This window comes from Eublepharis macularius, chromosome 4 (assembly GCF_028583425.1).
Source record: "Eublepharis macularius isolate TG4126 chromosome 4, MPM_Emac_v1.0, whole genome shotgun sequence".
Classification (NCBI taxonomy): domain Eukaryota; kingdom Metazoa; phylum Chordata; class Lepidosauria; order Squamata; family Eublepharidae; genus Eublepharis; species Eublepharis macularius.
This window is the reverse complement of record NC_072793.1, coordinates 113,441,704-113,463,177: the sequence shown is the minus strand read 5'-3', so window position 1 is coordinate 113,463,177 and position 21,474 is coordinate 113,441,704. Positions and strand designations below refer to the sequence as shown.

The 21,474-nt window shown below is 41.1% G+C and overlaps 1 protein-coding gene across 1 annotated transcript in view; it reads left to right on the top strand.

Annotated features, from left to right (window-relative positions):
* The window catches only part of WNK2 (WNK lysine deficient protein kinase 2), a 166,328-nt gene that overhangs the window by 127,370 nt on the left and 17,484 nt on the right, over positions 1-21,474 (top strand). Inside the window, exons 24-27 of the mRNA XM_054977488.1 lie at positions 6,676-6,891; positions 7,901-7,999; positions 13,249-13,293; positions 15,629-15,888. Of these exons, the coding sequence (XP_054833463.1) occupies positions 6,676-6,891; positions 7,901-7,999; positions 13,249-13,293; positions 15,629-15,888 (620 nt within the window). The remainder of the gene's footprint in view (positions 1-6,675; positions 6,892-7,900; positions 8,000-13,248; positions 13,294-15,628; positions 15,889-21,474) is intronic.

The window sequence follows — 21,474 nt, the reverse complement described above, 5'->3', positions numbered from 1 at the left end:
TTATGTGGGTTTTAACATAATTATCATGTCTTTGCAATCCACAGCATGCAGTGGCTTCCCAATGCATCTGGTCCTAGCAAAATAGATGTCTATATTTTCCCACATTGCAATATGCATGGGCATACATGGTCCCTCCTTCTTTTTATCAAGATTATTCCTTGTTTATAGCAATTGTCATGTGGGAAAGTATTCATAAGGGAGATTTCCATTGGCTTCTATTTCATATATGACTTGAGATAATCCAGTGTTTAAGCAGCTTTGGATGTTGTATTCCCCCATACTTCCATATTTTGAAATTCACTATAATTCCCTTTCTGTTCCTTTGTAAAACTTTAACAAGTTTTACCTGTGCTTATAAATAGCCATGGACTCCCAGGCTGGGTTTCACTTTCTGCTAGCAGTGGAGTGGGACAGAGCTTTTGCTTGCCACTTGCTAGCCTTTGGGGAGAGAGACTGAGAGTATAATTCTGCTTCGATTTGGGAGACAGGGATTTATCTCCTCTGGTGCCAGGGCTGCTGCCAGGCCTGGGGCCAAGCTTGGTGGGCACCTCGGCTGAGGGCTTACATAAGTGCCTGATCTGTTCAGGTCTGTGGGAGTGGTGGGCTAGAGCTCTAGTCCCTCCCTCCCTCTGGTGCCAAGGCTGCTGCCAGGCCCTGGGGCCAAGCTCGGTGGGCATCTTGGCTGAGGGCTCACATTAGTGCCTGATCTGTTCAGGTCTGTGGGAGTGGTGGGCTAGGGCTCTAGTCCCTCCCTCCCTCTGGTGCCAGGACTGCTGCCAGGCCCTGGGGCCAAGCTCGGTGGGCACCTCAGCCGAGGGCTCACCAAATGATTCTTATTATTATCACAATCCTAATCATTTTAATTATGATTCTTATTATTACTATTATTATTCTTAGTCTCTGTGCCTGTTCTGTCCAGGCATCTTGGTGTGCTGGGCTATGGCTGTAGCCCCAGCCTCTGGTTCCAGTGCTGCTGCCAGGCCCTGGGGCCAAGCTGAGTGGGCACCTCACCTGAGGGTTCACACAGTGTTATTAGTGCCTGATCTGTTCAGATCTGTGGGAGTGGTGGGCTAGGGCTCTAGTCCCTCCCTCCCTCTGGTGCCAGGGCTGCTACCAGGCCCTGAGGCCAAGCTCAGTTGGTACCTCAGCTGAGGGTTCACATAAGTGCCTGATCTGTTCAGGTCTGTGGGAGTGGTGGGGTTCACATTGATTATTATTAATCAGTGCCTGATTGGGTCAGGTCTGTGGGAGTGGTGGGCTAGGGCTCTAGTCCCTCCCTCCCTCTGGTGCCAGGGCTGCTGCCAGGCCCTGGGGCCAAGCTCAGTGGGCACCTCAGCTGAGGGCTCACACAGTGTTATTAGTGCCTGATCTGTTCAGGTCTGTGGTAGTGGTGAGCTACGGCTCTAGTCCCTCCCTCCCTCCCTCCCTCCCTCCCTCTGGTGCCAGGGCTGCCACCAGGCCCTGGGACCAAGCTCAGTGGGCACCGCAGCGGAGGGCACACAGAGTCATCTACTTTCCTGTCCTCAATTCTAGTTCAGTGGCACAATGAGTCTTCCTCTTGTGTTGGCCGCCAAGGGTGGTTGTGGGGTGAAGTGTGATGGCAGTCTTCCTGGTTCGGTTGTGGAAAGCAGTATTGGGTGTGGCTCAGGGGGCGCAGAGTCCTCCCCCTCCCCCCCAGTTCACATGTGTGGGCTTTGGAGGAGGCCAAAGAGGTCTTTCCGCAGGGGGGAGAGTATCACTCTCAACGTTTTGAGGAGGGGTGGGCGGGCGATGGATCCCTGGAGGAATGGTATGTGTGTTATGAAAGATCCCTCCCGTCCCCATCCCAAGCTCTCGGTGGTGTCCCCACCTGCAGTCCACCCCTCACCCCATCATCCGTGTCCAGCCCCGCAGCGCAGCCTGTAACCGTTTGTCCTCCTTCCCCTGGGACAGTTAGCGGTCAGTTAGCGGCCCTTCCTGATGACCCCACTGTGGTGTGGTGCTGTGCCTGTGATGTCCTGGTGTGCAGGGGCAAAAACTCGAAGCAACTGTCTTCGATGGCCCTGACTCGGCACCTGAAGAGGCTCCACCCAAGCCTGTCTCCCTCCTCACCCAGTGAAACATCCATTGCGGGGAGAAAGGGGGCCACCAGCTCTTCTGAGTGGGGGTCAGTGGGAGGGTCACTTTGCCCTGAGGGTGATGCTGGTGAGAGCAGAGCATGCCGGCAGACCACACTCATGGAGGTTGTCCCCTCGGGGTCTGGGACAGTGCCGCTTACAACCTTGAGGCAGATGGCTCAGGAGGCTGCTACCGCCGCACTGTTCCTCAGTGGGACCCTCGGGTGAGGACCCGCGGTGGCTGGGGGATCAGGCCCCCAGTCCGAATGACACATCATCTCCCTTCCATGCTGGGAATACCAGCATGCCCCTTTTTGGCCTGGCAGTTGCAGGGGGATCTTCCTACTTACCCCCCACATGACAGGTCCTCTCCCTCCCATCCTTTCCAGCAAGGCAGGAAGGTGCGTGATGCTGATGGCAGCCTCCCTTGGGCACTTGCGCAGCAGCTCAGGAACTGTTTCACAGATAGTTCAGCTGCACGGTGCCCCCATCCATCACACACACAGAGCCCTCTGAGCAGGGGGGAATGGGTCACTCGACTCATGTCCTTTGCGCAAAGGCAGGAAGGTGGCCGATGTCAGCTGCTGCTGCTGCTGCTGCTGCTGTCATGTTTCCATCTCCCCCTCTCAGGAACCACTCTGACCTGTCCAAACAATGTCCCCTGTCCTGCCCATCCCCTACTTTCCGCAAAGGCAGGATGGTGGATCAGGTCAGCCCCTGCTTCACGAGGGACTATCCTGTTACTGCTCCCTCCTTAGTTACACAGCTTGGTTGCGATTGCACAGCCAATTGTATTTTATAGGGATACAGTTGGTTGACAACATGGCAGCTCCCCTGTGAACGGGACTGACGGGACCCCTTTCAGCTGGGTGGGAATGTGTCCTGCAACTCCTGTCCTTTCCGTCAAGGCAGGAAGGTGGGTACTGTCGGCTGTCACTGTATTACTCCTCAGTGGGACCCTCGGGTGAGGACCCGCTGCTGCTGGGGGATCTTCCCCCTCCCCCTCCTCATGTCAGACATAACAAGACAGAAAGACAGATAGAAAGATGTATTGAAAAACAAGAACAAAACCATTGGAAAAAGATGGACACACAAGCCTACATATGGATGATGATAGAGAAAGGAATATAGAAAACAATATAGTTATAGAAAGAGAAAAAAAGACAGCTAGAGATGGAAAGAAATGATAAAGGACAGATATATATGTAGAAAGAGAGAGATTCAGATAAATAGTGATGGAATCACATAGGAAGAGACAGAGAGAGATAGAAAGTTGCAAATAGACAGTGAGAGGGAGAAACAGAGAAACAGATAGAAAGGGGCAGACAGATATCAACCATTCTAGAAGTACAAATAGAATGCGAATGCATCAAGGAGATACAGAATCGAGCAGAACATGCCACATCCATGGAGAAAAGGATTGAAAATCAAAAACAGAGAAAGAGACAAACAGTACAGAATGTATCAGTATAATGAAAAAGACACTAGAATGTATGCACAAACATTAGAGAATGACTGTTAATAGTTAGAGATAATGGTATATGGTTGGAGAACTGTATGTAGAGACAGATAGAGATACCTGGCACCTCCGTGCTGGGAATACCAGCGCGCTCCTCTTTGGCATGGAGGTTGGGGAGGGGATCTTCCCACTTACCCCCCACATGACAGGTCCTCTCCCTCCCATTCTTTCCGGCAAGGCAGGAAGTTGTGCACTGTTGGCTGCCACCGCCACAGTGTTCCTCAGTGGGACCCTCAGGTGAGGACCCTCGGATGCTGGGGGATCTTCCCCCTCCCCCTCCTCATGATGACATGTCCTCTCCCACCCACTCCGGGGATACCAGTGCACTCCTCTTTGGCCTGGAGGTTTGGGGGGGATCTTCGCACTTACCCCCCACATGACAGGTCCTCTCCCTCCCACCTTTCCGGCAAGGCAGGAAGGTGAGTACTGTCAGCTGTTGTTGAAATTTTCCTCAGCGGGACCCCGAGGAGAGGACTCGCAGTTGCTGAGGGATCTTCCTCCTCCCCCTCCTCATCCCCCACCTGTCCTTTCCCTCCCATCCTTTCTGGCAAGGCAGGAAGGTGGGAGCTGTTGGCTGCCGCCACTACACTGTTCCTCAGTGGGACCCTCAGGTGAGGACTTGCAGTTGCTGAGGGATCTTCCCCATCCCCCTCCTCATGATGACATGTCCTCTCCCTCCCATCCTTTCCGGAAAGGCAGGAAGGTGGGTACTGTCAGCTACTGTCGAAATTTTCCTTAGTGGGACCCCGAGGTGAGGACCCACAGTTGCTGGGGGATCAGGCCCCCGTCCGAATGTCATGTTATTCCTGGCTGCTTCGTACTGTTCAACAGCAGCCCTCCCCCAAGCCAGTGTAGCATAGTGGTTAGATAGTAAAGAGTCCAGTAGCACCTTTAAGACTAACCAACTTTACTGTAGTATAAGCTTTCGAGTACCACAGTTCTTGAAAGCTTATGTTACAATAAAGTTGGTTAGTCTTAAAGGTGCTACTGGACTCTTTTCTTTACTATTTTGCTACTACAGACTAACGTGGCTAACTCCTCTGGATCTATGATAGTGGTTAGAGTTTCAGAGGAGGATGTGGGAGATCCAAGTTTGAATCACACTTTGCTGTGAAAGCTCACTGGGTGACTTTGATCCAGTCACACACTCTCAGCATAATGGACTTCTCACGGTTATTGTGAAGATAATATGGAGGCAAGAAGCATGATGTAAGCTCCTTTGAGTCCCTACTGTGGAGAAAGGCAGTATAAACATTAAGTAAATTAGTAAATATAGATGAAGATGAGGGACAAAAGGTAAGATGTTAAATGAGTTTGAAGGACAAAAGGACGTAGGAAAAGGTGAGCATATGGGGGCTTCCAGGAGAAGGGAAAGAGGAAATAGTGTGGGATATAGTGAAAAGTGAAGTACCTCCACAAGCCCTTGTAGGTTCCCCACTATGCAACTGGGTCCAGCTTAGTGAGTACAACAACTGGGCCATAGGGGAGAAGCTGCTGGGGGAAAGGGGGAAAGATGGGTGGAAAGGAGAGAAGGAAGCAGGAAAAGGGGAGAGTCTATTTGAGGCAGGGAAGGGAAAGAGGACATGGTGTGGGAAGGGGAAATGGGATGCCCCTATCAAATCATTGCAGATCCTCACTTGTGTCATTCTAATATCTACCTTTTCTCTGCATAGTCATTGTATCAAAGTTGATGTGTGAGAAGCTTTTCATCACTTATACATTGCTTAACAAAAAATAAAAGATAGTGAAATTTATATCAATTTGATACTGCAAATTTCTATTCATTAATTCCTATACAACATTGGAGAATATTAGAATTAGGACAGAGAAGAAGATTAGGTTTGTTTACATTTATGTGCATGATCCATCTCACTATCAGGATTTTCAGTCTTCCTTTTGAAAACTTTTTCTTTCTTCCAACTGCCTAGTTTTTCTGAAATAATTTTCTTGATTTTCCTTCTCAACTGTTCTTTCACACTGCATGCCATATCTAATTCTCCTTTTTTGGAGATTTTTTAAAACAGAAGGCCAGATGAATATCTGTTAGGTTTGGTTGAGTCAGGAGTGGGGAGGTGGTCAGGGAAGACACTAATCCTATAAGTAGTTATTAAGGAGAATTCATCTTTTCTCAGACTTCCTTCCTAATAAATATGGATAGGGCAGGACTACAAAGAACTCTCTCAAATCTATAATTCTTAAAAGGCATTGTTTTGGATCCAATCTTTCTGAGAAATTTGCTAAAGCAAAGATTGTGATTTCACCTTTCCAGAAAACGCCTCTGCATCTCTGAAAAGCTGCTCTTGAGGGTCAAGGAAGCAGTCTGGAATGTGGCAACAGGAACTAAAATAGGAAAGGAGAGTGGCAGAAAACCCTTTCCTTGCCATCTTATGTACAAAAAGGTTGCAAAAGTTAGTGTCTTCCTATTCCCCCTTCTTGCTGTAATGCATTGAGATGCATTCCAGTGGCTTTTCAGTGGTGCAGGGAACTGCACTGGGAAGGCAGATGGGGGAAAGATCCCTTCTGCAAACGTACTGCATTCACAGAAGGGTTGGATCCAACCCATGAAAAAGATCTGACACGGCTACCTGTGGTATCTTTGTTCAGAATATTGGGGGTTTGAACCTTTGTTTCTCAAATGGCAGCCCCCTACAAAACTAAAAAGGCAAACAGTTCTTCAACTGTGTTTTGGATATGGTATGGAGGACTGGAAATGTAATGTTCAAAAACAAACTTTAAAAATTCCACAAGTCTTTTCTCATTGCCTAAAGTAGCTCTTTGGGGCTCATCCTCTATTTGTTGAGCAGACAGCTGGATCTCCCTAAGTACATTAAGGCTGTAAACTTTAAGCTTCTGCTAGTGTTGGATTTCATTTCATATTGGCATCGATGCTTGCAGATATTGAACAGCTGGTTTGGTGTCTGCAGCTGGTTGTGTGTATATATTACAGCTGTGGAGCTTTGTGGCATTGTCAGTTTCATCCAGTGCTTCAAAATGTTGGAGCTAACAGTTGCACCTCATCTTTTGTTACCAGCACATGGTGATTGTGTGTGTCCTTTTTAGGCAATGTATCAGACTGCAAAGACACACTGGCTAAAGAAAATGGTAAAGCTCAGACTGGTTCCACTGAAGCAACTGTTCTAACTTCATCCACATCAGCCATACTTGGAAAGTCAGTTCAGACACAGCAGCCCTGCTCTGTCAAGGCCTCCTTGTCCACTGACATCTGTTCTGGATTAGCCACTGAAGGAGGTGATGTCCATGGAAATTCTGGCCAAGGTGATTCTATATTCTCAGGGCCGTCATTCATATTCTACACTGAAATTAATACTTAATATTTCACAACTGAAAGGAAATACGTTCAAGTATTAAATATGGATCTATGGGAGATGGAGGTTCAGATATTTATTCAGCCATAAGGCTTACTGGCTATTTCAGTTCATTGTCTCCCAGACTAACTCGCTTTGTATAACAGTTGAAAGGATAAATGTGATAAGAATGGCAAAGGGTGGTATAGAAATGATGCAAGTAAGTCCAGTAACATTTTGGCCAGTTGTCTGAGAAAGTTGCAGAAGGTCTGAGTGCAACTGAGAAGGTCATTTTGAAAATGAATATTAGAAATGATAACAGACTATTAATAAACAGGAAGGTTTTATACATCTTAAATTCTTATTCTAAAATAATTACTAATGGTCAGGGAATGACATATCTTGGGGAAAAATTAGAATGGGACCTTTTGCATATGTAAAATCTTTAGTATCAGGGAAATATTGACTTTTTCTCTTGGTTTGTACTCTTTGGTTCAAGTCCTTTGCCACTGATGAGGCTAGAATTTTGTTTATAATGCCATATTGGCCTATACAAATGTAGTTCATCCACCACCATGAAGGATAGCTTTATTTCATACATTGATTTTCTGGCTTCACAAGAGAGTCTGTCACATTTTGGAGATGGTTTTGTATAGATTACATTGCTGATACTTTTCACTGCATAACTTCAGAGATTCATCATGATAGAACGGTGACATCTGTTGCAGAAGTATGATGATGATTAAAAGAAATATCTTACTCAGTTCTGCATGTCCTCCCAAACTAATCCTATAAAGTATCTATTTTCTTCTGCTGTTTGTTTTTTGCATCCTTTTGCATATAGCCAATGAACTTGCTCCACTTTGGCAAAGATATGGATGATAAACTAACAAAGCTGATATGACTGATGGTGACAACTGATCTCAGCTATTTGTACTTTATAAGTGTCTTTGTTTTCTTCCCTTTATATTCATTTGCAGGCTGGACGGTTTTCCACCAAACGTCTGAGAGAGTGACCTATAAATCTAGTAGCAAACCTCGTACCAGATTCCTCAGTGGACCTGTGTCTTTGTCCATCTGTTTGTATTTGTTCTTTTGTATTTTATCACAGCCCATCTTTATTTTGTCCCCCTTTTTCAAAACTCATTTTCACATATATCTAACATGTTTGGCAGAATTGCCCCCTTTTTTTGAGACAATCCATTTCTTTTCTTTTCATTTAAAGTTAATCCTCATTGGCACTCCATATTTTATTTTGTTTTGTTTCATCCAGAAAGCTTTTGTGCACTGCTTTTGGCTCATGCCTGGGTACCAAAAGCATGTGTGGAAGATCTCATCATTTATTCTATAGCTTTATAGTAAGCTTTACTCTGGACGTATTTTTATGTGATTTTGTTTAAGTAACTTTTTAATTTACAATGTGGCAATTATACATGTCTGCTGTCCCGGTTCCAGCGATATCAAAAAGAAATTCAACCTTCTGTAGACGAATGGTCTCTTTCACACATGTTTGGACTATGAAGACATGCATGTAGCAAGCTGATACAATTCTAGAAGGTCACTGAAGGGTATAACATCCGCACAAGGGCTGTATTCAAACAATATACAGTACTGTTTATATCCACTTCTTATTTTTTATTTTTATTATTGTTATTTTTTCCTATCCCTTGCATGTGGAAATGCTGAGAAATGCTCCTGCTAGTTTTTTTAATATCATCTTTTCTAGGCAGTATTTCCTTCCCATTGTACCTTTTGCGTTAGTTCAAGCGAATTCTGTTAAATGAAACTTGTCTGGTTACTGTGCTATAAAGCGCAGAATGGCTTTTACTATAAATTCACCTAGCTGGAGCACTTTACTCAGTTTATTTTTCTTGTGACCTTATGTGACCTCAGAGATGAAGTCAACAAGCAGTTCATCAAAGCACAGAATAAATTTTAAAAAATAGTATTTTATATATTTTAGACATGATTATTGGTATCATGCCTAGGTTGATTCCAAACAACTGGGAAGCTAATAATAAATAGACATTTTCTGAATTGTATTATTACACTAATTGGCAGTTCAACCAAACTTCAGAGATATTCTAAAAAAATTGATATTTATGACTATGTGTCAAACATATTTTCTTATACAATTAAGTTATACAGGGGATGCTTAAATATTGTGCCAAAATAGAACTAATGTTCTCTTAAACATTCAGCCAATTCAATTTTCATTTTCATTTCTACCAAACTTTTTCCCATTGGGTCTACACATTTTTATCATTATTGAGGTGGTACAGATCAAAGGCACAAGACTACTTAAAATACATCCTTCTTGCTTTCTAAATAATGCTTTGCAAATTTTTAAATTCCACTAAACTCTAATTATGAAGGGAGATGAGAATTAATAGGTATGTGTTTTAGAATATAGAACTCATTATATTCATTATATTACCCATTATATTACTTCAACATTAATATCTAAATATAGAAACAATATTCTAGGATATAATTCTCGATATAATTCTTATTTACATTATGGATCTGACTGTTACCTTTACTACAAGTATTAGAATAATTTCCTTTATCCCTGGCTACTTACACCTAATGCCATTGTCGTTTTTAGATCCATAGCTACAAATATTAAAGAAAATAGAGGATATAAAGTTTATTCTGTGAATCTTTCCCATTATTGAGGCTAGTTAGTTTAACTACTCATATAAGTCTTCCTGTTGTTGGTCCTTGTCTCCTAGGTGATATGATTGAGGCAAAATTTTGAAGTAAGAATATTTTCAATATAATAGTTTGGTTATAAGAGCTCCGTGGCGCAGAGTGGTAAGCGGCAGTACTGCAGCCCAAGCTCTGCTCACAACCTGAGTTCGATCCTAGCGGAAGCCACGTTCAGGTAGCCGGCTCAAAGTTAACTCAGCCTTCCATCCTTCCGAGGTCGGTAAAATGAGTACCCAGTTTCCTGGGGGTAAAGTGTAGATGACTGGGAAGGCAATGGCAAACCACCCCGTAAAAAGTCTGCGAAGAAAACGTCGTGATGCAACGTCCCCCCATGGGTCAGTAATGACTCGGTGCTTGCACAGGGGACTACCTTTACCTTTAATAGTTTGGTTAGTTAAAACTTGTTCTAGAACAATGGTTACTGGCCTTGGCTGACTTAGGTTTCAGGTTATTTCATGCAGGTGGTGATGGTCCTTCAGGTACCCTGGGCCTAAAGTATTTAGGACTTTAAAGGTCAACAACAACCTGAGCCTGGAAACAGACTGGAAACCAAGGTAGATGATATAACACTGGTTTCATATGGTCACTGTAGCACCCAAGCTGCCGCATTTTGGACCAACGGTTTAGAAGTTTTTAAACCATTGTCAATGGCAATCCCACATAGAACATGTTCAAGTAGTCAAGTGGGGATGCTACTACTAAGGGCATGTGTTATTGTGGCCCCACTTTTTTCAGGAAAGATCACAGCTAGCAAACCAGGCAAAATTGATAAAAGGTGTTTCAGGCAACTTATGACAATTGACTGTCCAGAGACAATGACTCAAGAAATATCCTCAAGCTGCTCACTTCAGGGATTAAACTTCATTTTATTAAAATCCTCATCTAATCATCCACTCCTTTCAAACATTCCTCTAAAACTTCTAGTCCCTCTCTGGATTTTAATGAATAAGAGAGAGAGAACTGTGTTGTATTGAGTGTGCAAGTCTCAAGGTATCTTAGGCCAGATTCCTTCTCCAGTGGCCACTGTTTCTCATCTCTTTATCAGTGCTCAGCCCTTCTGCCTGTGGCAACTTCCCGTTGTTATTTTCAAAGCTCCAGTATCAGATGTCTGGAACTCCCATATGTCTGCACCCCCGAAACTTTTTGTATATGAATATTAATCTCAACAAAAAAGTTCAAAGCCCTAGGAAACTTCATTACATCTTTCAATTTCTTTTCCAAAGGGTGAGATGACTGGTTGCCTTTGTGCAGTACTAAATCATCCTTTGCTTTTGAGTGGGATAAAACATTGGATAATATCTGAGCCAATAGTGAGAAGGTAAATCTGTGCTCTCTATGGTAATACATATTCTCTGAAAATAATAATATATTACGCACAAGAAGTTTCATAAGCAGCCTTTTAAAGTGGGAGCAAAATACACATGAATACCTGAAGCTGCCTTATACTAAGTCAGATACTTAGTCAACGTCAGTATTGCCCACTGTATCTAGCAGAGGTCATTTACATCACCTACCACCTGATCCTTTTAAATGGATATGCCAAGGATTAACCTGGAACATTCTGCATGCAAAGCACTTATTCACTCATTGAGTCACAGCCTCATCTGGATATATATTGGAGTACCATTATGTCCCAACAAAATTTCTAATTTAAAACCAGTTTGAGAAGCCATTGGATATTTGATGATACTTAGTCAAAGTGCTTTTGATTTTTAAAAATGATTATTCAGTTTAATATATTCATGTGTGTATAAAATGCCATCAAGTCATAGTTGACTTATGGTGACTCTTGGTGGGATATTCAAGGGAACAGACAAACAGAGGTGGTTTGCCATTGCCTGCCTCTGCATAGCAAACCTGATCTTCCTTGGTGCGCTCCTATCCAAGTACTAACCAGGGCCAACCCTGCTTCACTTCTGAGATCAGATGAGATCAGGCTAGCCAGGGTTATCCAGATCAGAACAATATAACAGTAATACTAATACTTCTTAAATATGTCTCAGACATTCCCATTTGGAACAAACTTAAACAAACTTAGGAAGTACCCCTCCCAGCCACCATCACTGTGAGAACAATTATATCTGATCTAAGCTATACAACATGTATTTAATCTGATAACTCCCTCACAAAACTCCCACAAAAATATCTATTATTTGGGGGGGGGGGAATTAGGCGAGTGAAGGGTCAAATCTGAACAGATCATTGGTGTGGAAGTTGTACTCTTTCTTTATCAAACTTGAGTCTGTTATTAAGTAGCCATTGGCTATTTGACAATAACTGAACATTTATTAACATCAGTGTGTTTGAAAATAGAATAAGAATTTTTTTAAAAATTGTATCCCTGTGGAATTTGTAGGTCCATTTTACATGCCATATCAACGGACATGTTTCATTTGTAAACTTCCTTTAACCACTTGTAGTAATCTGTTGCCTGGTTTTAGTTTTTCAGGCAATAATCGAAATTTCTTGTTTGTGGACACAAGCAGATGGAGTCTACTATCCCTGTTTGCTTGGATTACTTCAGGATGTTCAATTTTTGTATCACTGACAGAAATATCTAATGAGGACCTTTAATTTACAGCATCACGGGATGGTGATGAGGTGATGCCTGCAGGGATTGTTTAGCATCAGGAACTAATAAATCTACACTAAGACAGCAATTCTAAACAGATCTACTCAGAAGCTTACTCAGATCTATTGAATGGGGCTTAATCCCAAAAATTGTTTTTAAGATTGCACTTTAATTCACATGCATCATAGATTTCAGTCTGATTTTTTTAATTTTCAAGGCTTTGAATATTTTGTTTGTTTGTTTTCAGGATTTAGAAAATCTAATTCAGATCTCACGCTGTTTGTTTGGAAATGCCTTTTAATAAAATATACAAATGGAAGTTATTAATGAAATTTGAACCAGTTTCTTAGAAAGCACTAATATACACATGTGATGGCATATGCTCAGTATGCCTCTTAATTTATCATGGCATCTGACAAACCAACTTAAGACAATGAGAGCTGTGGTTCTCGAAAGCTTATGATACAATAAAGTTGGTTAGTCTTAACGATGCTACTGAACTCTTTACTATTTTGCAACTTAAGAAGCAGAGTTGAAATACCATGAAAGAGCTATAGCAATCTCCATGCATGCTGAAGATATTATAGATATTAGAAGGATTAGTGTTTTGTTATTTGGTCATATGTTTTTAGACTTAAAAACATTTGGAAGAAGCTCTTAAGGCAACTGATATTTTATAATCAAGTTGTTGTTATTAATTTGCTAACAAGATCCACATAGTTCAGTATAGATAGCAACACAAATAAAACAGGAATCCAGATATTTTGACGCAGTGTGATTTTTAAAACACATCTCAATATTTACTGAAGGTCCCAGCTAAAAACTCCAGATCATTTATTTTGATAGCAGCAAATTTATGTAGGTTTTGAGCTGCCCAATTATTTCTTCTTTTTCACACTGAACTGCTGACTTTCTGTCTGTTACTTTTTGCATAATGATTACTTCTCATTGTTAAAAATACCGAAGATTTTCCATCAGACATTTTTCTTGCCCCTCTTTTAGTCTTGCCTAACTTTGTATGTCTTGTATCATTTTACCTTGTAGGGTCTACCCTGAAACGACTATGTCTAGGCAAAGATCACAGTAGTAGTAACTATCCCTCTCTCTCTTTTTTTTGGCTTTTTAATATTTCTTTCTAAGCATGGGCTGCTTTATTTTAAATATAATCTAGTGGTTTGTTTAAACAATAGACATTGCATCCATACTGGCATTAAATATAGGCTGCACATGAATTAAGAGTCAACATCTTATTGCTAGATTTGCATGCTGGTGATGCTCTGGGATGCATGCATGTTGCAAGACCACTGTACTTTTTTCAAAGTGTAACTGTGTGTTTATGAGACAAAGTTGGGGAGTGTGCTTATCTAATATTTTATTAACACTGCTTCTTTACATTGCTGTATTGCTGCTGGTTGACTAATATAGCTTAACACTTTTTTACACCTATTGTGATGCTTGAATTACTGAATAGTTCTTGAGATTTAATCATTGAGAAAAGCACATTGTTTCACTGGTTCGTTTTTCAAAAGAGTATAAGTGTAAGAGTATAAGAGCACAACAGTTTCTAAGTGAAAGTACGAGTGTTTTATGCAAAGAGAGAACAGCACTAGTAGATGCACTCATAACACACATCACTTTCTTTGAAAATTCACAGCAGCAGAAATAAGATTTAGTACATTGGCTCATCATAATATCATTTAACAATGGCTATGAACTTTTTTGCTCCAAATGTTGGTCTTTGGATTAGTATTTAAACATTTTTCAAAAAGTTGAAAAAATATGTTTTTAGATTTCCCTATTCTGATATTGGAATCTGTGTGTTGAATATTGATTTTATAGCTGTGAGAAAAATACAATCTGAGTAATTATTACTCCCATATCTGGTGTGTCCCAGTTTCAAGATATTAGTGAGTTAAATATTCACAAAGTCAATCTACATTAGATATCAAATATATTACTAAGATATCGGCATAGTATTTCCTCTCTAAACATTTCCTTAAAAGTCAAATAAAATACTTAAACTGTCGTGCAATGTCCTTAAACTGCATTTTAAATTCATAGAAGTACCTGGGAGTTCACAGGGATCAGAAGAATATGGATGCCTACATAAGGGGTTTTTTTTTTTGCTGTGATGGTGAGAACAACACATGGAGACTCTAGCTTAGATGGAGGTGGCACTGAGAATGCGAAAATGCTACAGCTTCACCCCCCTGTTGCTGCAGTTGGAGCCTCATACATATAAAGGCCATCACTTTTACATATAAGGCTGGTTATCTTCAGAGGCCCTGCTTCATGTGCCCCTCCATTTGAGGCTAGATGGGTGGCAACCTGAGAAAGGGCCTTCTCAATAGTGGAACTCTCTCCCCAGGGAGATATGTCTGTCTCTATTGTTGTTTTCTGCCATTGGGTAAAGGGTTTTTTTGTTTCATTTGGCATACCCCCCCCCCCAATAACTTGTTATTGGCTTCCTACCTAGTTTTTGATGTTATGTGTATTTATATATATTTTATTGAATGTTTTGATGTTTGATGTTTGCCGCCCTGGGGGCCCTATTTGGGTGACATAGAAATGTTTTAAATAAATAAATAAAATTTAAAATAATGCAGTATACAAACTAGGGGAGCTCAGTGGTAAATCTGCGATTCCAAATCAACAGAAGATGTGGGGAGAAATCCTAAGCGGGTCTCATGTTAGCCAGTGGATGGGACTTACTTCCAGGGAAGTGCCCTTAGAATTGCAGCCTTCAAATGTTAAACTGAAAGCCAGTACAGAGACTGCAGAATACAAATATCACATATAGCCCTGAGACCATCCCTCCTAGAATAGCAGATGTCATAGAAGTAGCCTTGTTAGTATACTGCAGTAAACTTCTGAAGCTGTCTTACAAATTCAACCCAGTATTGTCTACCTTGGTTGGCTGCATTTCTCCAGGATCTCTCTTTCACTGAGCCATACCCATTTCCAAAGCAAGCAGGTATCTTGCATATATCTGAGGAAGTAATTTATAGTCAATGAAAGCAATAAAGATGTGTTACTTTAAGGTGCCACAAAGACTCCTAGCCCATCTTAAATATATTTAGGTTTAATTTGATGTCCATTTTTAAAGTCCTATTTTGTATAGAGCCATTGGCAATATTTACTTTTGTAGGGATTCATAAAAACAGTGTACTTACAATGTAATTAAAATTTCCTCCTGATTAGCTGAATGTATTATATACATATATATCATCAATACAATAACAACAAATGTAATTTCTTAGACCATTTTTTGGAGCAAAACTGTTCTTCAGAAGAAGCAGTTGGATGGAAAACCAGTAACTGGGATTTTGAAATGTTGTGAAAGAATGAATGTTAAGCCAAAGAAAAATATAGTGTGCCAATGTTGATATACACAACTAATTCTTCTCTTTCTGTGATATCTTAGGATCTTCAACAAACAGTCTTGTAGCCTGTCCAGACCCACTACCACAAACAACACTACAGGTACAGGTGCAAGCGAACAACAGTAACAACAAGAAAGGAACTTTTACAGATGATCTTCACAAGCTGGTGGATCAATGGACAAGCAAAACAGTGGGAGCTGTACAAGCGAAACCATCCTTAAATCAACTCAAGCAGAACCAAAAACGGCAAGACATGGAGTCTAAAGCTAATCCGATGCAGACACAGAATGAGATGTGTGGAGTAAGTGGCACTCCTTGAAGAGCATTACATTTTGCTTTGTGTTTGAAAGCCATTGCAGAGCTGGTGTTTGGAGGACCTAAACTTAAAAGAGCATACTCTTATCCATTTCACTTCATTAACTGCTAACATAGCTTACTAATTTTGTCTCTCTGGACTTGATCTTGATGGTGTATGATTTGGCTTAAAAGGTTTTTTTGTTTTGTTTTTTACAAATGAAGAATTGTGACTTAATAGTTGATACACAGCAATACACTTGCTAGTAATGAAATGTTGCTTGTCTTTAAAAAAATTTAAACAACATTGTTGAAGTTTATTTTCTGTTATTTTATATGCATCTTTAAAGCCTACATTTAATACTTTGCTGGAATAGAGGCTTGGTGGCAGCAGCTTTCAAGTCTCTTGCTAAAAGCTGTGCCAGCAATTTGCCTTTTTAGAAGGGAAAGATGGCAACTAAGTATTTTTCAATGTTTATATTACTGATATATATTTCCCAGGAGAAAGTTTAATTAAAAGATGCCATTGTGGTAAATGCAAAAGACAGATACTCCGTGATCTCCTTACCATGCCGCTATTACCACCCATTTCAAAGGCTGGTTATCTTCAACCTGGGGATATTTTGGGTTCATATGATAAAAAGTATGCAAACTCACTCATGCCTATAATTGGATCCAGTGTTTCCCCCGCAGTGTACACCCACAGCTATAAGCAAACAGGGGCTGCTCCCATTTTCTATTAATATAATAATGTTACATATACACATAGTATATGAGGAGCATAAACTATGTTCATCCAGTGGGAAGCCCACTTTGACACTGAAGAGAATGGGGCAGCTCCTGTTCCCAGAAAGTACTGTGTTCTGAAATGTCCCTGCTTGGATTGCTAGATATACTGGATCATGGAGGAGACAATTGGAAAACAGAAGCTAATACCCTTCTACAGGGGAATTATTTTACACATGTCATTTATAAAACTTAACTTGGCTCCTCCAGGCTAAGTTGCTAGCTTTTGTTTCTTGCTATTCTCTTAAGGATTCCATATCAAATTACTACTATTTTATTTTCCTTACAAAGATTGGAAAGTAATAAACATAGTCCTATTGAAGAAAACTCAGAGGGGAAAACTGGGGATGCATCTGTGTAAGTCCAAGAGCTATCTGCCCATAATAATAAATAATAATAAATTAAATATTGGTCAGTAACACCTATACGCTTCTTAAAATTCTTATTAATATGGTAGCTGATTTTCTATCACAATATTTTTATTATAAAATGTAAGTTTAATAGTAGAAGCTTTCTAAAGATTGTGACAACATTTTAAAAAACTGTTAGATTGCAATGAGGTTCATGGAAGGGAACTTAGCTGTAGGATGTGTTAGAGCCTTGGGAAGCAGGAAATTGGTAGAAATGTTCCTTCCTGCCCCAAAGATTGAATTTCTGCCAGTTCCCCCCTTGACACTCTGCACCACACCCTATGTTGTTCTTAAGGGTTCCCCATCCTTCTAGAGCAGTTTTTCAGGGTATTGGGGAGCTGTAAAGAGAAGGGAGCCCCGTGGCACAGAGTGGTAAGCTGCAGTACTGCAGTCCAAGCTCTGCTCATGACCTGAATTCGATCCCGGTAGAATCTGGGTTCACGTAGCCGGCTCAAGGTTGACTCAGCCTTCCATCCTTCCGAGGTTGGTAAAATGAGTACCCAGTTTCCTGGGGGTAAAGTGTAGATGACTGGGGAAGGCAATGGCAAACCACCCCATAAAAAGTCTGCCAAGAAAACGTTGTGATGTGATGCCCCCCCCCATGGGTCAGGAATTACTCGGTGCTTGCACAGGGGGCTACCTTTACCTTTACCTTTAAAGAGAAGGGAGGAGCAGCTAAGACCCATGAGCATGTTCTCCAACACTGTATAGGTGATGAAATTATTCTTATAACATTTGAGCTCCAGCGTATGCTGAAGGCATAATGGTTAAGTGTTTGGGCTGCTGGTTCGAATCTCACTACTGTCATGAGCTGAGTAGGTGGCCTTGTGAATGTCATTCCTCTCAGCCCCAGCTTCCCAGTTGTATTGTGGAGATAATATTGACAGACTTTGTTCACCAAGAAGTTTGGTAGATAAGCACACTGTTACTATTATTATTAATTCATGCAAGAAGCACATGTGTTGCAGAAAGGGACTGCAAAGCAGTAACACCTTTGGCTCAGCAATTTCTTTCCTTTAAATTGGACTAAAAGACAGGAAGTGAGACTTAATGTCTTTTGTCCAATTGGAGAAAGCAAGCGGCATCATGATAAAAGTAGGAGCTGAGCTCAGATACTTGTTTCCAGTCCTAAGAGAAGAAGAGAGTATAGAAGCGCTGTACCATTTTCTTTCTGTTAGCATTTGAGCATTATTGCTGTAGTAATTAATCCTATTATATAAAAGGCAAACCATATTCCAGAGAACTTGCCCTTATCCTGGTGTGCCTCCAGAGGGTGCTGCCGTGTAGTGAAGCCCAGGCGAGGCAGCCTGTCCCTCCAGGGAGTGCGCCATGGTGGAAAACCCAGGCCAGGATCAGGAGGGGAGCAGGTGGCAATGCCCTCCACCTGCCTTCACCCAGCTGGGATCAGAAGCTGAGCAGGTGGCAATGCCCACCCCGCCTTCACCCAGCTAGGTTCAGGCATGGAGCAGGTAGCAATGCCCACCTCATGTCTTCACCCATCCGGGATCAGGAACGGCAGGCAGCAATGGCCCCCCCTTCATCCAGCTTGGATCAGGTGTGGAGGAGGAGGCAATGCCAGTCTGCCCACCCTCCCCTTTCTAGAGCCCATTGTATTTTTTACTACAATAGGCTGTGTTGCTAGTATATAATGATTCTGCAAGGAAACCTGCAATTATGAAAGGTGGCTGCATTTCAGTATGAAAGTAGTATCACTCTCTTTTTTACCATCCCATAAGCAGAGTGCTTATTCTGTGTTATTTCTATTCAAGTACTATTATTCTCAGTGTCATCTTTATTGTCAAACAAAGCTGTATATAATAATGGAGGCTGGCATCTCCTCTTAGATCAGTTGCTTACAATAATTCTTTGTCCTGTTTTATTTGCTTAATGAAAGCACAGAGAACAATATAAGCCACACCATTTTATTTTCTTAGAAACTTGCTTTTTTGCTTCTGGACAATTCTTACAGTACACTACATAAAGTTCCTTCTCAACTTGGTCCTGAAGCATGAATGGCCAAAACAGATTTGTTGTTTTCATCTTGAACTCAGTTGTATACACAGATGACTATTTTATCTTAGTTTTTTTAAGCATCATGAAATGTGCATGGGACATAGTTTTAAACAGTAATGGAGATAAATAGTACCATTGTCTAAATTTTTTATTAAGGCTGTTCTAAGTATATCTTTATGAGAGCTATGTGATAAACATAGCATATTGCCTTGTATTGAACATAACAGCTCTTGAAATGGAAGAAATTTTCATAAAAGGGCTGTGATCAGTATATTGTTCAATTATTTATGCGGGGGGGGGGGGGCGGGTGGAGTTTCCCTGCAACATATATTGCAAGAATTTGGTCAGAGTCCATAAGGTGTGAAGAGAAGGAAAGAGGCTGAGTTGGAAAGAATTGCTGAAGTCAACATAAAGGATGCAATCTTGTTTCAATGACAAGTAGGTGATAAATATACTAGAAATAGTAGAACGATGCATCTGTTTGAGCTTGACTCTAGCTAGTTGGCTGGGAAGCAAGAATTTTTGTGTGGGTGCAGGATGAAAAAGAATTAAAAATAGGAGGGAGTAAAGTCTGCACTTGCATCAGTGAACATTTTCCATTTATTGCTTTTAGTGAATAATGTAAGGTTTAAGTTGCATTGGCCATTCCTCATAGCCAGTCCTCTTCAGCATATGAGAGGGAAGGTGGGTTACATATTAGTAATAAATATGTGGAATTCAGTGCCCCAGGATATAATAATGGTTTCTAATTTAGATCTTTAAAATGGGATTATACAAATGCATGAAAGTGTCTGTTAGCCATGAAGACTAAATGGAGCCTAGATACTAATGCTGGGGACAATAACAGGAGATGGCTTTGGATGCCTCACCCTGCTTATAGGCCTCAGGGGAGCAGGATGCTGGACTAAATGGGCCATTGATCTCATCTGGCATAGCCACTATTACATTCTCATGACCGTACCAACTGGAATATGAAACATAAAGCAAACCAAAAGCAGAGAAGAATCACTTGCTGAAGACTTAGTAAAGTATATTATGACAGTGCTTTCATTACAGTTTTATTTTAGACCTGGATCTTTAATTGTGGGCCCTGATCTAGCTGGCATCATGGGCTGATCAGCAGTAGTGATGTGAAACTGGAGTGGGGGCTCAGGATGCAGGTGCTGTATTCTCGCTGTCAACAAAAGATGCATCCAACTAATGTAGCAGGGCTCAAATAAGCATTGTGCTGTTGATGGAATGTGCATCTGGATGTCCATTCAAATCTGCATCAGTAACATATGGAAGGTTGTTTACGTGTGCAGATCTCTCTTGCTGGATTAGAACTTTGGCTAATGGATTGGTTCAACACTTAAGTTCCATTGATTTTTGACAAACTAAACAGTTGCTATCTCTCCCTATACCTATTTACTGAGAATCAGAACAAAGTATTGCTTTTTTAATATGACTAACTCCCAAGTGAGTGTACATAGGATTGAGGCTATTAATAACTGATTGTATAGGTAATCAAGGAAATAATAGATTTTGAAAGAAATGCAGATACTGTTTTTTACACAAAAAATGGTTATGCATGATTCATAATGTTATTATACACTGAGGAGATCTTGATAGCTGGCATGGCTGCCACTGACATATAAACTACAATAGATCTGTGGAACTCCAAGTGACAAAGGGTCTGTTGTCTCAAGATGGAGAATATCTAAGATATCAAAGACTTTGGCTAGGTGGATTAGAAACTTTCAAGAATCTTGGGAGATGTTTTAAAAAATAGAGCTCCAATTAATCGTATAAAAGTTAAAGAGAAAATTGTTAATATACCACCTGCCAACAAAAGAATTCCTAGAGTATCATGAAAATCTCCAAAAGGCAGACTATCAAATTACTGGACAGCAGTGATGATTTAAAGCTTATGGGGACAAAATAATCCTTCCTCTTCATGCCTGCCTATAGAGTAAACCTGTTGCCTCAAGGGCTATGTGTTCAGGTTTAATAGAAAGTTAATAGATACAGGACAAATTGGATGTTTGGCTCCAAAAACATTTGACCCCATGAGCATCATACTTGCTGTTTTGAGCAAGAGGTGGGAGCTGAAGAGCAGAAGTCCAAGGACTTATAGTTTGTGGTTCTTAACCTGTGAGCCCCATGTGAGCTGTGCTAGCACCGGCCAAGATTGTCCTTATAAATCACCTGATTTAAGTTTGACTGAGGGGAGGGACATTGTGTTGCATGTTTTTAAAAATAATTTTTATTATTTATATAGATTTTACTTTCTAAGCAGCTTTGAGTCCCCAGTGTAGGTGAAAAGTAGGACAAAATATATATTAAAATAAATAAATGGAAACAGGGACATAAATATGTATTGTCGAAGGCCATAAATATGTTAT